Genomic DNA, 25,715 nt, shown 5'->3' on the forward strand with positions numbered 1-25,715 from the left:
TTTTTCATTTACTTTGAACAGAAGTCCTTGGAAACATCTCTTTATTCTGAATCATGACATCCAGGACATGAGACAATCATTAAACAATAAAACCAGCCTCTCAGTATTTGAAACACTTTTATATTAACATATCAACCTTTCAAAAAAGGAAGGTCATTTCATCAATATTCTATTGCTGATGAGGTTCATGAAAGTGTTATAAAAAATCTGGAGTCCAACAGAGCTAATCATAACTAGCAAATGCAGTAAATACCATAACTGTGCTATACTTTTATAATACCTTCTATTTATGAAAGAACTATTTTTCACTTTTTTCTACAAAATAATTACTAATTAGGTAAATCCTAGGATAATATTAAAAATCTCATGCATTCCCTAGGTACATACTAAGTAGTGAGGTAGGAAACACCGAGAATTATAATTGCAGAAAGTTGCTCTAGGTTTAAACTTTGGATAGTCTTACGTTGATAATGCATGTTAAAGATATAGAGGTTTACTATTATAGGTTTACTTTTTTTTGTTTGTTTGTTTGTTTTTTTGTTTTTTGTGTTTTGCGGTACACGGGCCTCTCACTGCCGTGGCCTCTCCCGTTGCGGAGCACAGGCTCCGGACGCACAGGCTCAGCGGCCATGGCTCACGGGCCCAGCCGCTCCGCGGCATGTGGGATCCTCCCGGACCGGGGCACGAACCCCCGTCCCCCGCATCGGCAGGCGGACTCTCAACCACTGCGCCACCAGGGAAGCCCTATAGGTTTACTTTTTAAATTATGTATTAAAACTAATACTAAAATACACTTGTTTTCCCCAAGTAAACACCAGCTGACCTTGGGAAAAGGTAATTATGAAAGAAACTCACCCAGAAAGGAAGAATTAATTATGAGGATGCACTTGACATTTTTTAGGGAATTAACAGCAAAGTGCAGACTAACCTAAGATTTTTCAGAAGAGAATGGGTAGCAACTAAAATTTAGATAACACTCTCTTATGCCTCAGTGAAAAAGAATCCTACACGGTAATGCTTTGTGGAAAATGTAGCTAATTAAGAACCAATTCCTCATAAATGGTAATGTTAACAATTTTACCTATGTAACTATTATATCATTAGAACTCCACTTTGAATAATTTAATTGCTTTTCTGGTTCACGGGTTTATTAGTTTCTGTATTTAAGTGCTTACTACATATGACAGGCTCTGTGCAAAGCATGTTGCCTACATTATTCTGGGAGATAGATTTTAGCATCCCCACTTTTCAAAAGCAAACGAAGCTTACAGATGCGAAGTACCATACCCACCGCTAAGCAATAAAGTCAAGATTCACACTCGGGTCTGACTTCAACATCTATACCACAACACGCTCCTGCCTCGTGGTGTTGGTTACCTATTATTTATATACTCATTTAAAAACTGAACGATATATGCCATAACCACAGTGGGATGCAGCGATTACCACAAACTGGTAATAAAGTTAGATGCAATAAAATGCTGCTCTTGACAGTTATTTTTGAAAATTGGTCAAATGTATCCTCCTTCCAGTTCAGTCAAGACTCTGGAAACTGGTTGTAATAATTTTTCATTATAAAAATACGGTTGCCAAAGTGTGCTTTTTGAGCTGCAGAAGGGTAGTTCAGAGCACAGGCTCTGGAGCTGAGGCTTTCATTCTGACTCTACCATTTATTTGCTGTTTCCTTGGACACATTCCTTCACTTTTTTGGTTCTTTTCTAAAATGGGAATCATTTGTAATAACTATACTGAAGCTTTGGCACTTGTGAACATTAAATGTGTTTAATATACGTAAAGCATTTAAATGACACATAAGCACTCAAAAAATGTTAGCTAACCTTGTCCAAATCCAGGCCCTTTTATATTTTCTTTTTTTTAAATAGACCTTATTTTGGGGGACAGTTTAAGACTCACAGCAAAATTGAGGGGAAGACACAGAGACTTCCCACATCGTCGCTGCCCTACACATGAACATTATCAACATACCCCACTGGAGTGGTACATTTATTTGCAAATGATGAACCAACACTGATATATCATTAACAACCAAAGTCCGTGGGTTACATTAGGGCTCACTATCTGTGTTGTACATTGTATGGGTTTTGATAAATGTATAATGCCATGTATCTACCATTACAGCATTATACAAAATCATTTCGCTGCCTTAAAAAGTCCTCTGTGCTCCACCTATTTCTCTTCCTCTGGCCTCAAACCCTGGCAACTACTGATATTTTTACTATCTCCATAGTTTTGCCCTTTCCATAAAGTCAGATAGTTGGAATCAGTAGGTAGCCTTTTCAAATAGACTTCTTTCACTTAGTAGCATGCATTTAAGATTCCACCATATCTTTTCATGGCTCGACAGCTCAATTCTTTTTAGCACTGAATACTCCATTGTATGGATGTACCACAGTTTATCCATTTACCTATTGAAGCACATCTTAGTCGCTTCTAAGTTTTGGCAATTACAATGAAGTTGGTATAAATATCTCTGTGCAGCTTTTTATGTGGAGGTAAGGTTTCAACTATTTGGGGTAAATATCAAGGAGCAATTAATGGATCACACGGTAAGAATGTGCTTAACTCTGTAAGAAACCACCAACTGTCTTCCAAAGTGGTTGTACCATTCTGCATTCCCTCTATCAATGAATGAGAGTTATACTATTGCTCCAAAGCGTCATGGGCCCTTGATGTTGTCAGCGTTTGGGATTTTAGCACTTCTAATTGGTGTGTGATGGTATTTCATTTTACACACTCTTTTATGAAATGCAACATTTATGAGTGAGACAGTTACCCGAAAGAATAGATAATGTGGACTACTGGTGAAAGCTGTGTACATTTGGCTTAAAATCGAAACAAATATTTATCTAATTAAACCCATTTCAGTGTGTACTTTTTCCCCTTTCTTCAATGAATTAGTGTCACTTTCACGAAGTCTTCCAACTACATTTTGTATTCAAAAGAAACCGGGGTTGCAAAAAACTTTTTTTTTAAAGTCAAAAGAGAGGAAAAGAAATCACTAAGCATAATCAACTTCATTAGTTAAGACCAATTCAAGACGTAGTATACACACTCTTGACGGCCTTCATTTGACCTTTACAACCGATGCTCACTACACTCCCATTGTGACAATGTAGTGTTAAGCCTACACATAGTTGCTGGATGCAAGAACATTTGTCTAATCTAATTTCTAAACTCCTCTCATCCCACTAGCAAAAGAAAAGCAGCGTACAATAAATCAATTTTAGAAACAAGTGAAATGAATCCTAAGAAGAGTTGTAACAGAGTTCCGACCACTAAAATCTTCGGAACTCTTTGGGAGATTGGGATTGACATATACACACTACTTTAAATAAAAGAGCTACCTAACGAGAACCTACTGTATAGCCCAGGGAACTCTATTCCCAACTCTGTAATGACCTATATGCGAACAGACTCTAAAAAAGAGTGGATATATGTACATGTATAACTGACTCGCTGTACAGCAGAAACTAACACAACATTGTAAATCAACTATACTCCAGTAAAAAGAAATTAATTTAAAAAAACTCAGGACTCTTTCAAAACAAAAATCTCTGCAGGAGTCTCTGGAAGCTTAGACTCTCTGGGGGCGGGGCCGAGTATTGGTCTTCCCTGAAAGCTCCCCAGGCTAGCCGAAGAGCATCCACTTTAGAAAAGCCGTGCTTTATAAGGCGTACCGTGCACTACAGAACAGCATATTCACACAGGATACATTTCACCAAGAACTGCATCATACGCCCAACGGGTAACACCTCTACGCGCCTACGGCAAGGCAGACCAAGTCAGAAGAGCCAGACATACAATTCCCGGTTACCGTCTGCACCCAGACCCCGCTTTCTAACAGTTCCACACGCGAGGCTCCCTCCGCTCCGAGGCCCAGAATAATTACGAAAGTCGGCTGGCGAGGCCCAACTGTCGCCGAGCCAGGAAAACCACAGTTGCGCCAAAGAAATAAGGTCCTCCTTCATGGCATCAGTCAGTACCTATTTCCTTGTAGGAGGAGGAGAAAAGAGCAGACAACGAAAAACTCCCACGCAGACGGCTCTCGAAGCTCAAATAACCAAGGACCTTTTTTCGCGCTCCGACTTGGCCGGAAGTGACGCCGCGGCCAGCGCGCGGGGCCGCCCCCAGGGAGAGGAGGCCGGGCGGGGGAGCGCGCGGGGGCTGGGGGCGGGGCGCGGCCGTAGCTCCGTTTCCGGTGGCTTGTCGCGCTCGCTCACTCCAGCTGCAGCCACTCTTGCCCGTGGCTGCTTCCTCCATCCTGGTATTTTTTGGAGCCTCCATCCTGGTTCTTCCAAAGTGCCCGGACCCAAAACAGGAAGTAAGTGCGATGGAAGCTTCAGGTCCCAGGCGCCGCTAGGGCCGCTCCGCCCAGTGGAGCCTGTCCGGCCCCCTTGCTGCCCGCCTGCTCTCGCCGGCCGGCGCCAGCTGCCGGCGCTCGGGCACCGCGGGCGGGGTGGGAGCTGGGCCTTCGTGACGCTGAAGCTGCAGTCCCCGCACGCTCACGCCAGGGCCTCCCTCTCGGGGCCGGGCCTGTGGCGGTGGCGTGGGCTGCAGAGCAGGGTAGCGATCAGCCGCCGAGGCACAGCTAGCGATCCGGCGGGGGCGGAAAATGGCGGCGGCTTCGGAGGAGCTAAATGGCGCCGGGACCCCTGGGGGTGGGGTGGGGTGGGCCGGGAGATTGGCGAGAGATTCGGGCCCGGGAACCCCGAGAGTAAGGAAGCCTTTCTTGCTTTTTCGTAGGGTTTCTTTTTTACGTTTTTGTTACCTTTTCGTTTTTATTTGGTACAGTGAAGGAGAGGTGAGCTTGGATGGGATCGAGAGAGTTGGGGCTTGTCTCGCGCCACCTCACCGCACCCCCTATTTTTTCCTCTTACCTTTTCGCCTCTTCGACTCTTCTCCCACCTTTTGGGGTTCACTCTCGCTCAGCTGTTCATGGCCTAAGCGGAAGGGATCGGGGTTGCTGGCCGAACCATCACTGTCAGCCTGAGTCTCTTTTAAAAGGGAAAGATAGGAGCTGAAGTGCGGGGAGACAGACCTAACCCGGCAGAGAACAGGAAAATGAGCCTGCAACATAGGGATTGTTGTAGTTTGACGAGCTCCGAGGAAGTTTTAAAATTTTTTAATTTTCTTCGTCCTTTAAAATAGACTTTGAGAATCTTTAGGGAATCTGCGGCATAGGTTTGAGGGTAGAAGTGGCCAATTCTATGCAGTTGAATGGTACAGCATGTGTTTTTAGAATAAAAATAATTCGGTGTAGGTAAGGAGAGGTGATTAATCTGTGAAATGTAAAAGTCAGGGCTCCCTTTCCCTGATTGAATTTGGAAATTCACATTCAATGGTTATTTTCTCGTAACTTGATTTATCGTTGTGCACCTTCTTTCTGACCGTAGGTGAGGCTGCTTGTTGGGACATTTGACAAAAAGCGTATTCTGTAGGATTACTTCCTAATTTTCAGTATTTTAAACTTACAGTAATACCGTTTGGAAGTATTTTATTTTTTATCGATTTTACCTTTATTTTCATTTCCCGAAGACAACCATTTATAGCTTTTAAGCTCCAGTTCAAGTAAGACATTCTTGTATTGTGTTGAAAGTTTTACAGACAGAAAAACTATTTTTCAGGGAAGGATTTTCATATTTTTCCATTACTTCAGATTTTTTTTCTTTGAGCTGCTCTTAAACTTGTGTTTCAAATAACTTGTGTGTCACTGCATTTTTTTCTATTTATTTATTTAGTAATTTGAATAATTTACCAGCATTTAAACGTTTAAAGACCGTGCTGATAATACACCAAAAACTTACCTTTTTACTGTTAAGCTGTAGTGGTGGTAAGATACATTTATTAGGTTAAGATTTAGAGACTTAGTTAAGGTTCAGGGAGAAATTAAGTTTATGTTCCTTACCGTTACAAAAATTGTCAATCTGTTTGACTAAAATTTGGTGTGAGAATAAAGTTTTTTTCCCTTCATTCACAAGGGACAAAAACTAGCCTGATCATTTCTGGGGAAAAAATTACGTGTTAGTTATGAAGAAAAAATATTTCATGTTTTATGATAATCTTATTTTAACTCCCATATACTAAGTAAGTACTTAATGTGCCACCAAAAAAGCTAATTTTTTTTTTTTTTTTTTACTATTTTAGTTGATAGGCTCACCCCAAAATATGCTTTTTGGGACTGATCTAGAACCTGCATATTCTCCGTGAATCTCTTTAATTGATTGCAGTTGAGCTAGATGGTGGAGCCAAAATGCTATTGCCCTGTCTTCATCAACAGTTAATCAGTAAGTACTGGGCATTGCATACTTATATAGAACTTTAAGTCCACACTTTGAGCAGTTCCATGCATAAATATATACTATATAAACATTTTTCTCTGGGTGTTCAGGTTTTAGAAGTATTTTGAGGGGAAGCAGTCACAGGAAATGGTTATTGGTAGAGAATTATACCCCGAAAGAAGGTAGTTGTCCTCTTTAGTTTTTTTTTTTTTCTTTCTTTTTCCCAAGTTCTCTTCTTATTACGGGCTTTTTTAAGATCTAGAAAAGTTACCTCATTTCACCCCAAGGCAGCGGGAGAGATAAGTGTATTTGTAAGGTTAGCTAGATGTTACTAGTTAATATTGAAATAAAAACAAAACTAGTCCTTACTTCTCCCACATAATATTTATCTTTCTGCTCACTTATTTATCTCTCCAACAACTACAGATTCTAATTTTTATTAATGTTGTAATAAGCTTGTATGTCCTGAAAATAACATCTCATTATTTTAAACAGTTGTTGTTTTCATGCTCCATTGAGAACACTGACTTAAGTTAACACTTGTGAGGATGAGTAAGATAATGTGAAACAAGTGTCCCTAGGAATATACAGCCTAGCACATAGATGTTAAAATATTGAGGGGGGCTGGGAACTGTGTTTTGTTGTAAAGACATCAAAACTTTGAAAAGATTAGGAAGAGTTCCAGTTTTTTAATATCATATGTAGAGGCTGTCTATTTAACACTATTTAACCTGCCTCATCAAAATGGAGTTTTCTTTTTTAATCGTTTTCTCTTACCACCATCATTTTTAGCACCTTTTTTTTCCCCCTCATATAAGAAGATTCCTTAGGAATTGGTATGCTTCTAAATGCTTTGCAAATTCAGCTCCAAAGCCTTTTCTGTCCTTAAATGCTACGCAGTGACCTGAGAAAGTGATAAACCTATTGCCAAGGGCATTAAATATAAAATAGAGTTATCAAATGTATGTGGTATTTTCTTTCATATTATTTCTCTCCTTCACTTTTTTTCCTTTTGTGAAGAGGATGCTTGTAATAGAAATCACAAGTAGGCTTTGTTTTTGTTTTGATTCCGTAAAGGTAAATGATAAACTTAAATAAAAGAAGAAACCTGTCTATCATGTCTCCTTTTTCACGTTTATAGAAAGATCCCATTCCACCAATGAATACCAGAAAGAAGTTGTCATGAAAAAGCACACTGGAGAGCTCTTTATGAACAATTTAATTGTCTTTTTGTTTGGCGGGTGTGTGTGTGTGTGTGTGTGTGTTAACCTTATGCCATTTTTTTAGCTGTTATTTTAGTTGTGTGCACTGTGTTGTCAAGCCCTTCTTCCAAGTAACCGGTTGTCAAAACTAATCTTTTTGACCATCAGGTGTTAGGCAGCAGAAAAATGCTCTTTAGGTTTATTTACTGTCTATGTGTATTTTAGTATCTGTTGCAGAAGTGTGGTTTAAAAATTGGCTTCAGTGTATATCAGAACTATAGTGATAATGTATTACCTTTAAAGAGCTTCTGATGATGCCTTGCTTAAAGGGTTCAGTTTTCAATGGCTGAAATCTTAAAATGTAGCCAAATACACATTGTATAGCTCTTAAATCATGCACCGGGTAAAAGACAACATTTTTGGTTTTTAATAAGCAATATGGTTGTATTGCCAAACCAGGTATGAAATGCTGTACCTTGAAATGAATGATACTACCAAGTAATTTTTTTACTCTAATAGTGTCATTGTTTTCAGTAGTTGGTAATTGAAATCAACATCTTAAACAATTAAAGCCTATTATAATAAACCCTGTTAATATCTTTATTGATGTTTTATGGTATATAGTCATATTATCTTAAAACCAAGCCATAATGAACATTAGTTAGGTACCTTAACTCAGTATGCTTGTATGTTCATTTATAGTTCTCTTTCTCAAACTTTTCCACAAAGTATACAGAAGAACAAATCCCCTGGGACCATAGTCTAAAGCATTCAACCTCAACTGTGAAGTGACCTCATTCCTATATTTAATAAAATCAATATTTAAGATGTCTGTGGCTTTGTCTGTTTCCTGATATCCCTCTATGTCCCCATGTTCAGGATATAGGATTTTTTTTTCTTTTTATTAAGTTATTTTTACTTAAAAAAAATATACTTATTTATTTTTGGCTGCGTTGGGTCTTCGTTGCTGCACGCGGGCTTTCTCTAGTTGTGGCAAGCGCGGGCTTCTCACTGCGGTGGCTTCTGTTGTTGCAGAGTACGGGCTCTAGGCACGCGGGCTTAGTTGCTCCGTGGCATGTGGGATCTTCCCAGACCAGGAATTGAACCCGTGTCCCCTACATTGGCAGGCGATTCTCAACCACTGCACCACCAGGGAAGTCCAGGAATTTGTTACCTATTCTCTTCTTAGTGAAAGTCTTCACTAAGACTTTCTATTTAGCAGAGTTTTCATTCTTTCAAAAAAAAAAAATTTCAAAACATATCTTTCAGATTTTTTATTGTATGTTACTAAGCAAATCCCCTTACAAGCATTTCCTAAGGCGTTAGTTATGTACCACCTAAGGTATGGTAGTGGCCAATATGGAGTCTATAATAGCAAGACCTTGAAAACAAAAATGTTCAGTAGTAGGTTAATGGTTAGATAAGTTTAGGTACCATGTACCCATTTAAATTGCTATGGAAGAATAACTAGTAATATCGGAAAATGCTCCCCATAAAGTTAAGTGCAAAAAAAAAAGTTATAAAAGATGTGACAGTATGATCACAGTATCGTAAAAACAATTAAAAATGGTATGTTGATATATGGCTGAAAGGTTTGGAAGATTATCACCAAAAAACAAGGAAAATGAGTAATTTTCTTATTATATTGGGGCAGGAAAAAAGACATCTGAAAACTAAATGTGTCCTTACTGCCTTATTGAATTATGCCAAAAACTTTGCGTCAGCTAGTGTTTCTCAGTCTTTGCCTCATCCAGTAAAATTCTGGTACTTTACGTTCTGTAGCTTGCTTGATTTCCCCTTATAAAACTATTTTGTAGTACTGAATGTTTTTCACACCATGTAGTCTCACCCCATCTTGCAATGAAGAATCACATCTTCAAGCATCAAGGGTCAGCAAGTGTTAGCTCTGTGCTTCTCATGATCTCTAATAATAGAATCTACCCTTCGCCATTTGTACTAGTCCTGTGCTTGGGAACCAGTAAACATTTATCTACAGAAACTAGTCCCAAAACCAGGAGGAAATGCCACTTTTCTTGGTTTGATCTAGTTTTTAGAAGATTATGACACTTAGTTGCCTGATAAACCAGGACAGTTATGTAGACTCAATTGATGGAAATACCAGTTTAACATAATCTAATGAATAAAAACTTTACATCAATACTGGAATGGAGTAGAATAAAGGATTCATGTCTTTAAAGTCTGTGTTAACTAACAGATCCAAGAGTAGTAGGTTTTTTGGTTCTACATTGAGTAGGGTCATCTTGTTCATTGAGAGCTATAAATGTAAACAAATACATTTCTCATTTAAATGTGAGTATAATAACTGTTCTGTACCACATTTCAGGTATTCTTTTCTTGATTTTACTAAGGCATTAAGATATCCACCAAATGATGGAAACGTGCCAGAATGCCATTTCACCAATTAAAATGGCTATTAAAATTTTTTCCTTTCATGTTCTCACTTCTAGTTGGTTAAAAAAAAGTAGTGCATATGGTATAACCCATTTGAGAGAAAGAAAGGAAGATCTAAATAGGCTGATGGTGGACTTCCGTGGTGGTCCACCAGGAAAGTCGTTAGATTCTGCGCTTGCAGTGCAGGAGCCGAACTAAGATCCCACATGCCTCGAGGTGTGGCCTAAATAAATAAATATGTAGATTGTCTTTTTTAAAAAATGTTTATAAAAAAAATAGGCTGATGATGTATATTTATTTGCCCCAAAGGGAACCAAAATTTTGATGTTAGAATTGGAGATCTTCCTGATATATTTCCCTATTAAACCAAATGGGGAACGGGTTTTGAAGTTAAGCATAGTTTCACGTATAATGAATTACAGTACAAGGCCCTAAATTACTCAACTTTGTACCTTACTATCGTAAGTTGATTTATTTACCAACATTTTTCAGTTACTCTAATAGTCATATTAAAATACAGATGTACTCTTCCTATAAATAACAGCTGTCTTGACTCTACCGTAGATCTTCTCACTCTGCTTTCTTTGAGAGCTAAACCTTGTACAAGACCTGTTTTGTATTACCTTCTGTACTTCCAATTCTCTGTATTCCAGTGGGTCAGCAGTGTTCTACTTATTGCCAAATCAAGTAGTCACTTCTCCATCTTATCCTGTCAGCAGTATTTAACAGTCAACTACTTAATGCTCCTTGAAAAACACTCTCAAGCCTTTTAAGTAACATCTCTTAGTTGTCCTCCTGTATCCCTGGCTGGTCCTTCTCAGTCTCCTTTCCTTGTTTGTGCATTGCTTGACTTCTGCTTCAGAACTCTAGGCTGTCTTCTCTAACTTCTGTAGGTGATCTTATCTTTAAAAACAATTTGCATGCCACTAACTCAGATTTACAGGTCTAATCCCTGCCTGTTGAATTCCAGCTTCCAACTGGCAACTTGGCATCTTCATTTGGGTGCCGTATATCTTAACTTGTTAATATTAACAGTAATAAAAATATTGAATAAATATCTTCTAGTGCCCCCAAACTCAATTATTCAAGCCAAAACTCAATTATTCAAGCCAAATCATCTTGAAATAGCTCATCTCTTAATCTACTTTCAGCAAATCCTGTCAACACTACCTCCAAAATAAATCCTCTGTCCAAGCTCCTTTCTTTGATTTCTGCCACCTATTCCAAATGACTATCATCTCTTGGACAGCTGCTTGTTTCATGACTTACTCCCTTATCCATTCTCCATATTGCAGTCTGAATGATCTTTTCAAAATGTAAATTATATTTCCCAATTTAAAACAGTCCAAGGATTTATAAGCCCTTGTGAGATGTGCCCCTGTCTTTTTCTCCAGCCTTAAATTCAGCTACTCTCCTTGCTCGGAAGCCTCTGCCATAGTGGCTTTCTTTTTTAATCCCCTCCTGCCAGGCCAAATCAGGTCCCACCTTGGGGACTTTGCTGTTAATCTGTTGGCTGGCTTACAGTACTTGCTGATGAAGAAATATAAAGTAGCCGTTAAGGTAAGCTTCCCTATTTGTAGTATGATGCTATTCTATAAAAAGTGTATGTAGCGGGGAGGAATATATTGACATATATGAGTAAAATAACTGGAAGGAGGCATGAGAAGCTGACAGCATTGTTTACCTTCCAGGCAGGGGGTCTAGGGAACTAGAGTGGAAAGTAGACTTCACATTTACCTTTTGAATTTTGAACCATGTAAATGTGTTACCTTAAAAAGTAAATTAAAAATAAAATTAGGTGAGTTTCTTAAATACTACTAAATCCAGACTGTGTAGCTGTAAGTACAAGAGGGGAAGAACCCCAGGAAGGTAAGTCAAGAGCTTATCTTTGGGGGTTAAAAAAAAGTAGCCACTATATCCCAGTGCCTAGAGAGTTCCTGGCACATTGCACATGTGATATATATTTGTTGATTGAACAGATATGCTAGTTAATTTGCAAAGCAGTGTAGAAGCATTTACTCATCTCTAATATGAATTATCAGACTTTTTAAAATGAACCTAGAGTCCTGATTTAAAGCTAGTACACTGCATGGGATCTACCTCTAACCCCAGTACAGGTTATCAAGAATGAAATACTCTCATCTAGCTATTTCAGACTCCTTTTTCCTTGTACTTACCTTGTATCTTACCTTAAGATACCTTTCCTTGTATCTTACCATATCTTCTCAAATCCACCTTTATTTTCTCTTTTTCCCGAAGTTTTAGATTAATTTGGGTCCTAAGATGACAGTCATTAAATTACTAAACCAGTAACCATTTTGTACCTATCACATGAGGAGTTGTGCTGGGTTTGTTATTTTTTTGCTTTGTTGTTTCTTTTTAAATAAAAATACTAGTGGCAAGGTATTTTTATTTACTACCAGGAGTGGAGTTTACACCTCAGTGGTTGGAATATAAATTTGTACATCCTTTCTGGGAAATAGACTGCAGCATGATTTAAAAGTTTATTTTGTTGTATTCTTTGATCTAATAATTTTCAGAAATTAATATTGTTTAAAGAAATAGTGTATGAATGTTTCAGTGTTTTACAGAAATGAAAAATTGGGAAGAATGTAAATGTCCAGTTATAGGCTGTTTGTTGGATAATGTCATGTTTTTTATGCAGTGGAAGTTTTAAACGATACAGAAAACTTCAGTTAAATACCTGGCTTGGTTTCCTTCACATTTTTCAATGTGAATGAACTCTAAAATGCAGTATATAAAATTGCTTCTACAGTATAGCCTCATACACAAACACACACACATCAACAAGAGTGAAGTATGATTTTGGTAAGTTTATGGGTCGTTCTAACTTCTTTTTTCTTTTTTTAACATTTAATTTCTCCATCTTCTACAGTAGGTATTACTTTACAAACCAGTTTTAAACGTCTTAATGGATTCTGAAGTGAGAACAACATGAAATCTGTTAACTGACTGGATGTTTCTCTAGCAGGATCTGTACCTTTTGCACTACAGACTTATTTATATATAGCAGTTCTCAAAGATACCCATCCTAGAGAGGAGTTCACTGCAAAAATGAGAATTTTAATCATTGGTTTTTGCTGAAACATCCCCTTGAACCTTAAATCTTGCTGTGCTTTTTAATTTTCGGTTGATCCTTTGGGATGAAGATGAGAAGTTTATTGAAAGAAACCTTTAAAAATCAAATCATGGGGACTTCCCTGGTGGCACAGTGGTTAAGAATCCGCTTGCCAATGCAGGGGACACAGGTTCGAGCCCTGGTCCGGGAAGATCCCACATGCCGCGGAGCAACTAAGCCCGTGTGCCACAACTGCTGAGCCTGTGCTCTAGAGCCCATGAGCCACAATTACTGAACCCGAGTGCCACAACTACTGAAGCCCATGTGCCTAGAGCCTGTGCTCTGCAACAAGAGAAGCCACCACGATAAGAAGCCTGTGCACCACAACCAAGAGTAGCCCCCGCTTGCCACAACTAGAGAAAGCCCAAGCACAGCAAAGAAGACCCAATGCAGCCAAAAATAAATAAATTAAATAAATAAATTTTTTAAAAAAATCAAATCATTTCAGATTTTGTAAGTTTCACAATACATTCAAAAGCTTTCTTGTAATTTATGTTTTCTGGCCTGATTGTTTAGGATTCCTTTTTTCCCACAGATCCCTGGGCAGAGCTGTTAACAGATATTATGTAGTTTCTAATGCTTTAAGATGAAATATGGTACTACATTTAAAGAGAGATGTTAATTGTTATAAAGAAAAATGTAGTTACTGGTAATATTTGTGGTATTGTTGGTTGGTATACACCCTAGGTCATGTTACATGTACCCAGATCTACAGTTCATAGAACCACTGGTGTAATTCAACCTGTTTTTTCCGAGAAAGTTTGACTGCCTGATGAGGGGCAACTTGGGCTGAGAAACTGCCTATAAACTGACTTAGTAGGCATAGGATCCCATCATTTCTGCCCTTCATTGGAGAATTCTTTCAGAGGCTGATTTCCAAAAGGTCTACTTATGGAAGAATTCTGGTTTTGTCCTTCCTCTTCTAGTTGAGACATCACAGAGGCTTGAGGCTAGATTGTCATCAGCATACTGCTAGCACACAGTTGTTTGTTCTCAGTAAGCCTCATTGTATAATGCTGTTACTTTTTCAGAGCGTTGCAGAGGTAGGAACATGGAGGAGAAACAATCTGGATAACATGAAAGTGATGCTGGTGGCAAAGGGAAGGCAACTCGATTCTGTGGGAAGGGCTATAGCTGATCCATCTGTTTTCTAGGTAAGCATTCCTTTGTTCCAGGGACCTTACCTCATGATTTGCAAATTTTAGTCATAACTAAATCATGACCTCCGCTTATCTTTAATTGGGGAATGGCATCTTTACCATTGTAAAATGAATGATGTCCTTTTAAAACAGTAATTTGTACAGTAGAACTTGAGTGAATCAGTAGATCTTCACCATGTAAATGTTAATAGTTCTTAAGTTTTTCTGCTAAGGGAAAATGCATTTGTGTAAATAGCAAATATATGTACAGACTAATATCTTGTATATAGCAACCAAATAAATATTGAATGATTAATACACATCAAGGCTTATGTCCTCTGTATTATTTAGTTGGTAAAAAAGTATGTGGACAAGACCAAAATTGAGTGTTGAGGCAAGAACTTCATTGAACATTACAAGGTAAGCCCAAAGACTTCAATCAGGCCATTGATTGCAATTCAGGGCATTTCCCCCTGTCAGCCATGAGATACTGTATTCAAAGTGCTACTTATTCAGTCTGTCTGAACAAAAGGGAAATAATATATGTGTAAAATAACAGGTAAAGGCACTTTAAGCAAAATCCAGTTCTCTATTTCAAAATAAGACCTAGATCCATATCTGTTAGGAAAACAGTTTGGTCAGTGACAGATATATGTACTTGTTCAATATGAAAAAAACAGCAGGAAGGATTATTTAGTGTTCCTGTTTTTCAGATAATAATAGAGCTTAAATACTTGCAAATAGTGTTTTAGAGAAGTAATTCTTAGATTAAGAGAAAAGTTGTGATGGGTCTTCTGGTAAAGAATCAGAAGTTAAACACCTATTTGAATATATCACAAAGCTGCCAATAAAAAATAACTAAAAAGTGGTGTGAGTTTTTGCTCATATGACATACAACTTGGAACAGGTTGTCTTTCATTGGATGTGATAAAAACAACTCTTAAAAAAGTAAATGCTGTAGGTTTTTAATTAATCATCGCATTTAGATTCTTGCAGATTATTACAGCTAATTCAATTAATCATCGCATTTAGATTCTTGCAGATTATTACAGCTAATTCTAAATAATTGGTATAAGCTTTTTTTTTTTTTTTTTTTGCGGTACGCGGGCCTCACTGTTGTGACCTCTCGCGTTGTGGAGCACAGGCTCCGGATGCGCAGGTTCAGCGGCCATGGCTCACAGGCCCAGCCGCTCCACGGCATGCGGGATCTTCCCGGACCGGGGCACGAACCCGTGTCCCCTGCATAGGCAGGCGGACTCTCAACCACTGCGCCACCAGGGAAGCCCCTATACTTTTGAAAAAATGTTTTGAAACCTGAAGCATCATTGCAGTTTCACATAAAGAATACTACAGGCAGATACAAATTGGGGGGGGGGGGGGGCAGGGTTCTGTGGGCTACTTCATGTTCATACTTGGAAATAATTTTTTAAACCCTAATCTGAAACCTGTTCTTATACAGATTTGAGTATGAGCACAGTTGAAGAGGATTCTGACACAGTAACAGTAGAAACTGTGAACTCTGTGACTTTGACTCGGGACGCAGACGGGAACCTCATTCTTCACTGCCCTCAGAATGGTAGGAGAACCTGCTGACATAATTGTATTGGGTTGGCCAAAAAGTTCGAGTTTTTCTGTAAGATGTTATGGAAAAACCCAAATGAACAAACTTTTTGGAAGTTTTTTTTAATTCACTCACAGTATAGGAAGTTTTTTGTTTGTTTTTTTTTAATAAGCTTCCCATGGTTTTTAAGAATATAGTTCAGGTTCTTTAACTTGGCACATAGGCCTTCCATCATCTCAGCGTTCCTTGCAGCCTCATTTCCTGCCACATTTCATGTAGCGGTATTCCAGCAGTTCACAGCTATTTTTATATTCCTAATATACTTTAAGCTTCTCGGACCTCAGTATGACTGCATGTATTACTCCTACTGCCAGTTAATAATCATTTCCCCCGGCTTCTGTTTCTTTTTGAAGTTTAAGACACCTTTTCTAGAAACCTCCCCTCACCTCCAGTCTAAGTTAAATGCCTGTGTGCTCATATAACAGCCTTTTCATTCCACCTTCATAGTTCTTATTACACCATTTTGAAATTGTCAGTTTACTCATCTCCTACACTGTACTATGAGCTCCTTAACAGTCAGGGTATCTCTTATTGTTCTCTTTCTCAAACTTAGGTAATGGTAGGCATTCAGTGAATGTTGTGAGTGAATTAAATAACCGACCCTTGTCTTTACATGTGAAATATTTGGTAAGCCAGGTAGTCAACAGCACAAAAGTGTGATGTTTTAAAAAGTGGCCCCCCCAAAAAAAAAAAAAAAAAGTGGCCCCTTTGTTCATAGTTCCTTGTCATAAGAATAAGAGCTGAGGTGCTGTAGTAGGCGTAGAGAGGACAGTGAGTCTCACTTGCACGACTGGCTTTAGTTGACATAGCAAATCAGTAAGAAGATTATTTTACAGTCATTGTTGAAGATTTTGTTTTCTTCTGTTGGTTTGAAGATTTTGAGATTTTTGTTTTTATTTTGTTTCATTAGAAGCTGATGAAATAGACTCAGAAGATAGTATTGAACCTCCACATAAAAGGCTTTGTCTGTCTTCTGAGGATGATCAAAGTATTGATGATTCCACTCCTTGCATATCAGTTGTTGCACTTCCACGTAAGTCACTGAGTATTAACATAGTTTCCTTCTGAATCAAAATTTACATTCCAAGAGGTTAAATTGGCATTTCAAGGTAGACTTGGACCCATTATTTTTCTCCTCTTAGTGCAAAAGACCTCCTTTTAACCAGCAGTTAATGAGTGCTTATTTATGTGCCAGGCATGGCTCTGAATACTTTTACATATATTGCCTAGTTTAATCTCTCAACCTTTTTTTTTAATTGCCCCCCACTCCTGAGAGCATTTTTAGACATTTTTTTCATCATCATACTCTCCCCCATGAAATTGTAATACCACAAATATACTGTTGTTGTTTTTAATGTACTATATATATATATATATATATATATGTCCTTGCTTTCTTAATAAAGAGAATAAGATCTTTTCACCTTCTCCCAAGAAGCATATTCACCCTCATTGAGAAAGCACTCTCTAGAGAGTGTTCCCTATGTTATAAATGACAAAACTAAGGTATAGAGAGGTGTAATAACTTGTCTAAGGTCATACCCAGGCATTCCGGTTCTTGTAGATTATGTTCTTTTCATGTGGTATATGGCTAAATGGAAGTTAGACCGAAGCCTAATAAGTTTATTCTCATTAAGAAAGTTCTTAAGGGACTTCCCTGGTGACCCCGCGGTTAAGACTCTGTGTTTCCACTGCAGGGGGCACGGGTTCGATCCCTGGTCAGGGAAACTAAGATACCGCATGCCGCACAGTGCGGCCAGAAAAAAAAATTGCAAAACAAAGAGAGTTCTTAAAATGTTTATTTATATTCCAAGATCATTTAGAGTAGACTGGATTTTAAGAAGTTGTAGTATTTTGGGTGGAATACTGTTGGTGAAAGACTACAACCCACCAACTGTAACGTTAAATTATATTTCTGGTTTGTTTAGCAAAGAATATGGAATCTTGTTGAACTGTGGTGGCCCTCCAAAGCTGGAGTAGATATCTTAGTCCTTGGCGATGGGGTTGGGGCACAGGGCTGTTGGGGGCACTCTCTGCACAAAGGAGGGTCTTGGTATATCCACAAACTTTTATTTTGCAGTCAGCATCAAGCAAGATCACATCGTCATCTAGTGGAAGAAAACTAAGACTAGGTTTTCATTGTGGAAAATCATGTCTTCATAAGCAAATATGTACTCTGTATTTGGAGTTAATTGCTTATTGAATTGAGCAGAAAATAAACCATATTATATAAGTTTACTATGAGACTTTGTTGAGAAATGGTGTTAATGTTAATATTGCTAATACTGCTTCCACTTGTGGAATATACAAGCATAATATATTTCTAATTAAATGATCTCTCCTTCTAATGATAATTCATATGATTTTTTAAACTCTCTCCTAATTTGACTATTATTATGTTATGACTCAATTTTACAACATGATTAGCCTATCTGTACAAATACAATCCTATATAGATATTTTCTAAGCTAGAATTTTTTTTTTTTTTTTTTTTTTTGCGTTACGCAGGCCTCTCACTGTTGTGGCCTCTCCCGCTGCAGAGCACAGGCTCCGGACGCACAGGCCCAGCGGCCATGGCTCACGGGCCCAGCCGCTCCGCGGCACGCGGGATCCCCCCGGACCGGGTCACGAACCCGCGTCCCCTGCATCGGCAGGCAGACTCCCAACCACTGCGCCACCCGGGAAGCCCTAAGCTAGAATTTTTTTAATTCAGATATAACTGACATTAACATTGCATTAGTTTCAAGTGTACATAATGATTGGTATATGTATACCAAATCATTATGTATTGTATATATTGCAAAATGTTCAGCACGCTAAGTCTAGTAACATCCTTCACCACACAGTTGTCAATACAGTTTTTTTTCCTGTGATAAGAACTTTTAAGATCTACTGTCGTAACAACTTTCAAATATACAGTACAGTATTATTAACTGTAGTCACCATGCTGAACAGTACGTCCACAGGTTATAAAATAAAATAAAAATATTTAATTAAGCCAGAATTTTTGAGTGATTATTTTGATGTAAATTTTGACTGGTTAATTGATTTGGTTAGAGTGCCTTGAACATTATTGTAGGTTTGAACTACACGATATTTTGTTCTATTTTATGGTGTGTTGACATTAAAGCACATGAGCTATTTGATGTTGGGTCATAGCATCACCAAAGAGGACATTCTGGAGCCTAATTTACAATAAGACTGAATTTATGAAGAGTGGCTTGAAGTCCCCTGGATTTGTAAAAAGTATGTTGATAAAATCAACTTAGGAAAGTTTCTACATTTTAAAAAAGTCACACAGGGCTTTCCTGATGACGCAGTGGTTGAGAGTCTGCCTGCTGATGCAGGGGACACGGGTTCGTGCTCCGGTCCCAGAAGATCCCACATGCCGCAGAGCGGCTGGCCCGTGAGCCATGGCCGCTGAGCCTGCGTGTCCAGAGCCTGTGCTCTGTAACGGGAGAGGCCACAACAGTGAGAGGCCCGCGTACCGCCAAAAAAAAAAAAAAAAGTCACACTAAAGCATGAAGTCCTATATCCATCACCATCATCTGGGACTGATTAAATGCACGAGTAATTTATGCTGGACTTCATGGAGATGAATATTAGTTTTATTGATTTAACTTTAATATTCAGGTTTTCTTTACATGCTTTATAAAACTGATAAAAAGTTATCTGAGCCTTAAAAGTTCTCTTAACCCTCATGTTAATCAGTGTAGATAACTTACCACTTCCTTTTGCAATCATCTACACACATTTATTCCATTACCTATTCATTGTTAAAACTCTTGGTGATTATTCGTTTAGAGGATTGTTGGAGTTACTAAGCCTCCGATTCCTTTTGTTCTTCACAAGGCCTCATTTGTCATTCCCATACCGCTTTTGCTATTGCATATTAACTGGAGTCTATTTGTAATTACTTCAGATTTTGTTTTCCTATCACTAATTCGTATCTTCCAGATTACTTCCTCTCATACTTTTGCGATCCTTTGCCCCACTGGGACCCACTGACCTTACCGCTTTTAAATTATTCCTTCACTTGTATCCTTGTTTCCTCCTTACCTAGCTTCAGTTTTCATGGTTAATCATTATAATCATTGTCTTGCATTTACCCTCAGGTCCTTTTTTCCTCCCCTCACTTCATCATTCTTTGATGAAACCACAACCCTGGTTCAATTTGTCTGCCTATTTATGTCTATACTGGTACAGCTAACTGAAAGAGATTGGAGAAAAACAGCACAAGTAAGCTGACCAGTCTCACTTTAAATTTATGATCATTAATTTGAAATGGGCTCTTAATGTTGCCTGCTAGTCATACCATACTTATCTAGTGTTCTTTCTCCCACTCTAAGATGACTGTTTAATACATTCTGAAATCTCCAGTACTTCTACTACCTTTTTCACTCCCAACTGATAGCCTTGCTTCCTACCTAGAAAATTTAAGTGGCCAGAAAATAATTTCTGTAAGTTTCCACTACCATAGATACACACTGACTTGTATCTATGTCCATATATTCTGTCTTTTCACCCAGCTAAGGCCAACACTTCAGTGTACTAGATCCCACCCCTTTTGTCTACTCAAGGACATAGTTGTAATTCTTTCCTTTCTCCTCTGAATCATCAGTTTTTCATTCTCTATTGGATTATTCCCATCAACATTTATAAACATACTATAATTTCTTCTTCAGAATGTCCTGTTAGCCCACTTTGGGCTCCCATCCAATTTCTCTGCTTCTCTTTAGATCAGAGTTCCTTGGAAGAATTGCCTCCGTTTCTTCTTCCCTTGTTCTGTAAGCCCACTCCAGTCAGTCTTTCACCTCTATCACTACACCAGAACTGTTCTCCCCATGTCTCCAGACACTTTCTTTTTCTTCTTTTCTTTTTAGCTGTTTCCAGAGACTTTCTTGTTGCTAAATCCAATGGTGATTTTTTTAGTCTTAGTCTTACTTGATCTGCCGACAATTTTCAACAATTTTATCACTCCCTTCTCCCTGAAACATTTTATCACTTGGCTTCCAGGGAAGACATTTCTCTAGTTTTCTCTCTGTCCATTCCTTCTTAGTCTCTTACGCTGACTTGTCCACATCTCCGCAACCTCTAAATGTGGAGTGCCCCAGGACTCAGTTCTTAGATTGCTTCTGTTTTCCATTTTTACTCACTCCCTAGAATTCATGGTTTTAAGTCCTGTCTCTGGTAATGACTCCCAGATTTATTCCAGTCCGGACTTCTCTTGACGCTAGAGGTTTAGTGGCTATCTCAAACGAATATGTTTAAATCTGAGCTCCTGAAACATCCTACATATTTAAACTTGCTTCTTCTACAGTCTTCCCCATCTCATTAATGGCAGGTACATTCTTCCAGTAGCTCAGATAAAAAACTTTAGTTCCATCGTTGACTTTTCACTTTCATATTTGATTTATCCGCACATCCTGTTGGCTCTACCATCAACATGTATGCATAATTTGAACTACTTCTTATCACCCTCACTTGCCTTCACTCTAGTCTAAGCCACTGACCTCTCTTACCTAGATTATTGAATTAGCTTCTTCACTGATTTCCCTCCAGCCTCTGCTGCCCTTCAGGCTATTTTCCCCTTAGCAGCCAGAGTGATCCTATTAAAATAAAACTAAGTTTATACCACTCCTCTACTCTAAATCTTCCAATGGTCAACCCATTGGAAGAGAGTTAAAGCCAAAGTCTTTACAGTGGTCTGTGAGTCCCCACACAGTATCTTGATTGGTCTGCTCTGGCCAGCTACACTGTCCTCCTTGCTGTTCCTATGAACAATCTAGGCAGGCCCTCACCTCAGAGCCTTTTTGCACTTGGCTTTCCATCTGCCTGAAGTGCTTTTCCTCAATATACCTGCATGATATATGGACTTTATGGATAAAGTCCAAATGTTGGTGACTTTTCCTGGCCTCCTATCTAAAATCCAAACACTATCCCCCACTTCCAACACATTTCCTTTCATGCTTTATTTTTTCTGCTAAATACTTCTCCAGCATTCTATCGTGTTCATTTTGTATCTTTCCCCCTAGGCTATAAGTGCCGTGAAGGCAGAATTTTTGGTTTTTTGTTTATTGTTGCCGAGAACAATGCCTAGCATGTATTAGGTGCACAGTAGATATTTGTTAAGCAAATATGTGTATATGAATGTATACATACACACATATATATGTGTAGATATATTGGCAAGGAATATGTTAAGAAATTAGATGATCACATACTTGTTCCTTAGGTATATTTTTTAATAATTAGAAGCTGCCATTATTATTCTGGAGTTGAACTGTTCTTTTTCTTGAAGTTTCAGAAAATGATCAGAGCTTTGAGGTGACCATGACTGCAACCACAGAGGTGGCAGATGATGAGATTACTGAGGGAACTGTGACACAGATCCAGGTATAGTAAGTCTTTTTACTGGATACAAGAAGATTATCCTTTACACATACCTTAGGTGATAAAATGATGAGAATATATTCTGTCTGACAAAGGAGCAACCACAGAACAGAGGTTGGATTTATTCATCCAGATTTCCAGTCCCCACATATGTGAGTCTCAGAATTGTAAGCAACGATACAATTTATAACATTTGTAGTTAAGGTAGTTTCTTTTGGTGCCTGTAGGACTAGCATGTTAAGAGGTTAAATAATAATTAGCCCTTTTTCCTACATGAACTTCTGTATTTCTCATAAAAAAAAAAAAGTAATCAGAATTCCTTGCTGTCTTCAGTAACCAACAGCTTAAATATATTTTACTTGTAAGTTTATTTCTGGCTGATTGTTCTTTCTTTTTACTAGCTTGTCCTTTTGCTTCATCTCTTCATTTAATAAAATACTTTTAAGTAGACAGTAGACATTGTACCATTATTTTTCGTATGTGAAGCATCCCAGTGACCCTTCAGTTAAGAAGTAAAGTAGTTACAAGTTGATATGTAACATCAGGGACTAAAGACATCTCAGATCGGTGTACTGTGAATGGTTTGCAGTGGGGAGCTTCAGAGTGGTTCCAGAATGACAGGATTTCCAGAGAAGCAAGTCTCCAAAATGCTTCAGACAGCTTTGAGCCAGGCTGGAGATCTCATAATCTACTCTTGGATTTCAGTGGGAATTTGGACAGAATTTTTTTTCTAAGCCCTCAGAAATAATAGGGCACATTCTTTCTTCAAAATGGGTCTTGTCAAATTCATTTCAGATTCAAAAACTATGTAGTCTCACTTCCATTCCATTTTTAGCACATTGAAAATAACTCTATACATATGTGTGATTTGGTTTACAACCTAGTTATAAGATTGAGCAGTAGCAGTGCTTGTTAGACAAGTTACACGATTTTGTTTGGATTATTTCCGAAGACTTAATGAATTACAATTTAATATTAACCTCTTGGTTTGTTATTACCATTTTAATGAACGAAATAATTAATAATTTCTAAATCTTTTAAATAAGATTAATATTAGGTTGGGAGTGAAAGTCAGCACAGTTAGAAGTTCAGAAATAGTGTGCTTTTTGTGTCAATCTAGGTGTAGTTATTTCACGTAGTTTAGTAGCTAATGCCCCTTCCCTCATTCCACTGGTGGGACAAGCTTGAAAAACTATTAGAAAGTTTAAAAATTCCCAATGTATGTAGTACTTTGTGGTTGCAAGAGGTGTTTAGTGAATGAAATACTTATTTTTAGATTTCTAAGCCTGTATATGTTACAGACAGGAAACTCTACAACCAACTCAAAAAGGCTTCATTTAGAAAGCAACAGCATTCTAATAAAGCCTGAGTAACTTTAAAAGATTTATGTATAAAATAGCGAAAAATGGGGGTAATATACTATAAAACGTATTACTATTTACTATACTAAAATACTTATTATTACTAAACTTATTACTAAGTATAGATAGATAGCCTTTCAGGTACCTAAGTCTCCTTCTATACTCACTTTTATTGACAGTGCTGAATATTACTACTAAAAGTTAATAATTATTTACTTCATTTCACGGCTTTTCCTGTTTAACATTATATGGTTTAAGTAATAATTGTAAGTCTTCTTCAGAAAAATTGGAGCCATAAGGCATTAAGTGTTTGCCCAAAGACAGCGATTAATTGGCATGACAGGTTTATTTGTGAGATTCAGAGTAGGCTTTGCTGTATATTTAGACTCACTTTGGAAAATGGTGATTTTATTCTTTTAATGAACTAATTAATATAAGAGATCATCTCAGGATATTTTCTACATTACATTTCTTAAAAGTAGGTATTATATGTAGCAAGGTCTTTTGATAGGTCTCTGTATTGCCCTTGATGAATAACTCCTGTGTCAAATCTTACAGAATTGTGACCTTCATAATATAAGAGGCCTTGGATATCATCTGTCTAGTCTGTCTCAATTCTCAGCTTTATAAAGTCCTCTTAATCTTTAAAAGAAAAAGATCTAAAATGTATGATGCATAAATACAGGGTTATAAAGCTTTTCATGTTTGTTCCAGTGATTTCTAGCTTTTGCCTATGGTTTTAAAAAACAACATTTTTATAAATACAAAGTATTCATTACCACCAAATATAAAAATAAAGTAGGTGACAGTAGAGGCATGGCTTTTCTCCTCATTGTGCTTTGATTTTTCATGGACAGTTTCTCTGTTTTCGAAGTGAGATGGGTTTCATATCTTCTTGAAAGTAGAGATCCAGTGTCTGCCTACTCAAAAAACAGTTCAAACTTTGTTAGGACTTACCTCCAGAAAGTCACATAGGTTAGTAGTTGATCCAATCCAGAGACAAAACTGGGTTGAGTGGTCACTAGGCATGTGACTCTCCCCTTTTCCTGGTCTGCCTATAATAGGTTCATACCTGATATCGTAGCACTTTTGCTAAATCTTCTTCACTTACCCTATAGCTCTCTTTAGCTCAAGGCCAAGTCTCTTAAAAACAGCTTTGTTCCTGCAGAATTTGCTGGATTAGGTATGTCCTTAATTAAAAATGTACCTGGTGAGGGCTTCCCTGGTGGCGCAGTGGTTGAGAGTCCGCCTGCCGGTGCAGGGGACACGGGTTCGTGCCCTGGTCCGGGAAGATCCCACATGCCGCGGAGCGGCTGGGTCCGTGAGCCATGGCCGCTGAGCCTGCGCGTCTGGAGCCTGTGCTCCGCAACGGGAGAGGCCACAGCAGTGAGAGGCCCGCGTACCGCAAAAAAAAAAAAAAAACACGAAATAAAAAATGTACCTGGTGAGCTTCCCTGGTGGCGCAGTGGTTGAGAATCCACCTGCCAATGCAGGGGACAGGGGTTTGAGCCCTGGTCCAGGAAGATCCTACATGCCGCGGAGCAACTAAGCCCGTGAGCCACAACTACTGAGCCTGGGCTCTAGAGCCCACGAGCCACAACTACTGAGCCTGCCTGCCACAACTACTGAAGCCTGTGCACCTAGAGCCCGTGCTTTGCAACAAGAGAAGCCACCGCAATGAGAAGTTCACGCTCGCCACAACTAAGAAAAGTCCGTGCACAGCAACGAAGACCCAGCGCAGTGAAAAATAAATAAATAAAATACATAAATTTTAAAAAAGAAGAAAATGTACCTGGTGGTAGCTTCATAAATATACTGAAAGCCACTGAATTGTATACTTTAAAGGGTGAATTTTATGATGTGTGAATTGTATCTCAATAAAGCTTATTTTTTAACTACACATTTCTCATACAGACTTTTACTGCAATAATAATAGAAAGTAGTACCATATAGTTCTTTGAAAGAAGGTACATTAAGGAGGGTAGGAATCAGCTCTAGAGGTTGGCTAAAACAAAGTTGTCAGTAAACAATAAGCAGATCATGATTTTGCAGTAACATCTTTTGAGTTAGCCTGTTAATCCTTTAGATTTAGCAACAGATTACATTACAGATGACTATATATTTAGGTGGCAAACTACCTGTGAGGACA

The 25,715-nt window shown here is 38.3% G+C and overlaps 1 protein-coding gene across 1 annotated transcript in view; it reads left to right on the plus strand.

Moving 5' to 3' along the window:
• Window positions 1-4,239: 4,239 nt before the first annotated feature.
• The window catches only part of DMTF1 (cyclin D binding myb like transcription factor 1), a 44,225-nt gene continuing 22,749 nt past the window's right edge, over window positions 4,240-25,715 (plus strand). The window contains exons 1-6 of the mRNA XM_065883488.1: window positions 4,240-4,342; window positions 6,166-6,305; window positions 14,084-14,206; window positions 15,651-15,767; window positions 16,723-16,845; window positions 22,114-22,208. Of these exons, the coding sequence (XP_065739560.1) occupies window positions 15,659-15,767; window positions 16,723-16,845; window positions 22,114-22,208 (327 nt within the window). The 5' untranslated portion in view covers window positions 4,240-4,342; window positions 6,166-6,305; window positions 14,084-14,206; window positions 15,651-15,658. The remainder of the gene's footprint in view (window positions 4,343-6,165; window positions 6,306-14,083; window positions 14,207-15,650; window positions 15,768-16,722; window positions 16,846-22,113; window positions 22,209-25,715) is intronic.

This window comes from Phocoena phocoena, chromosome 9 (genome assembly GCF_963924675.1).
Source record: "Phocoena phocoena chromosome 9, mPhoPho1.1, whole genome shotgun sequence".
Taxonomy (NCBI): domain Eukaryota; kingdom Metazoa; phylum Chordata; class Mammalia; order Artiodactyla; family Phocoenidae; genus Phocoena; species Phocoena phocoena.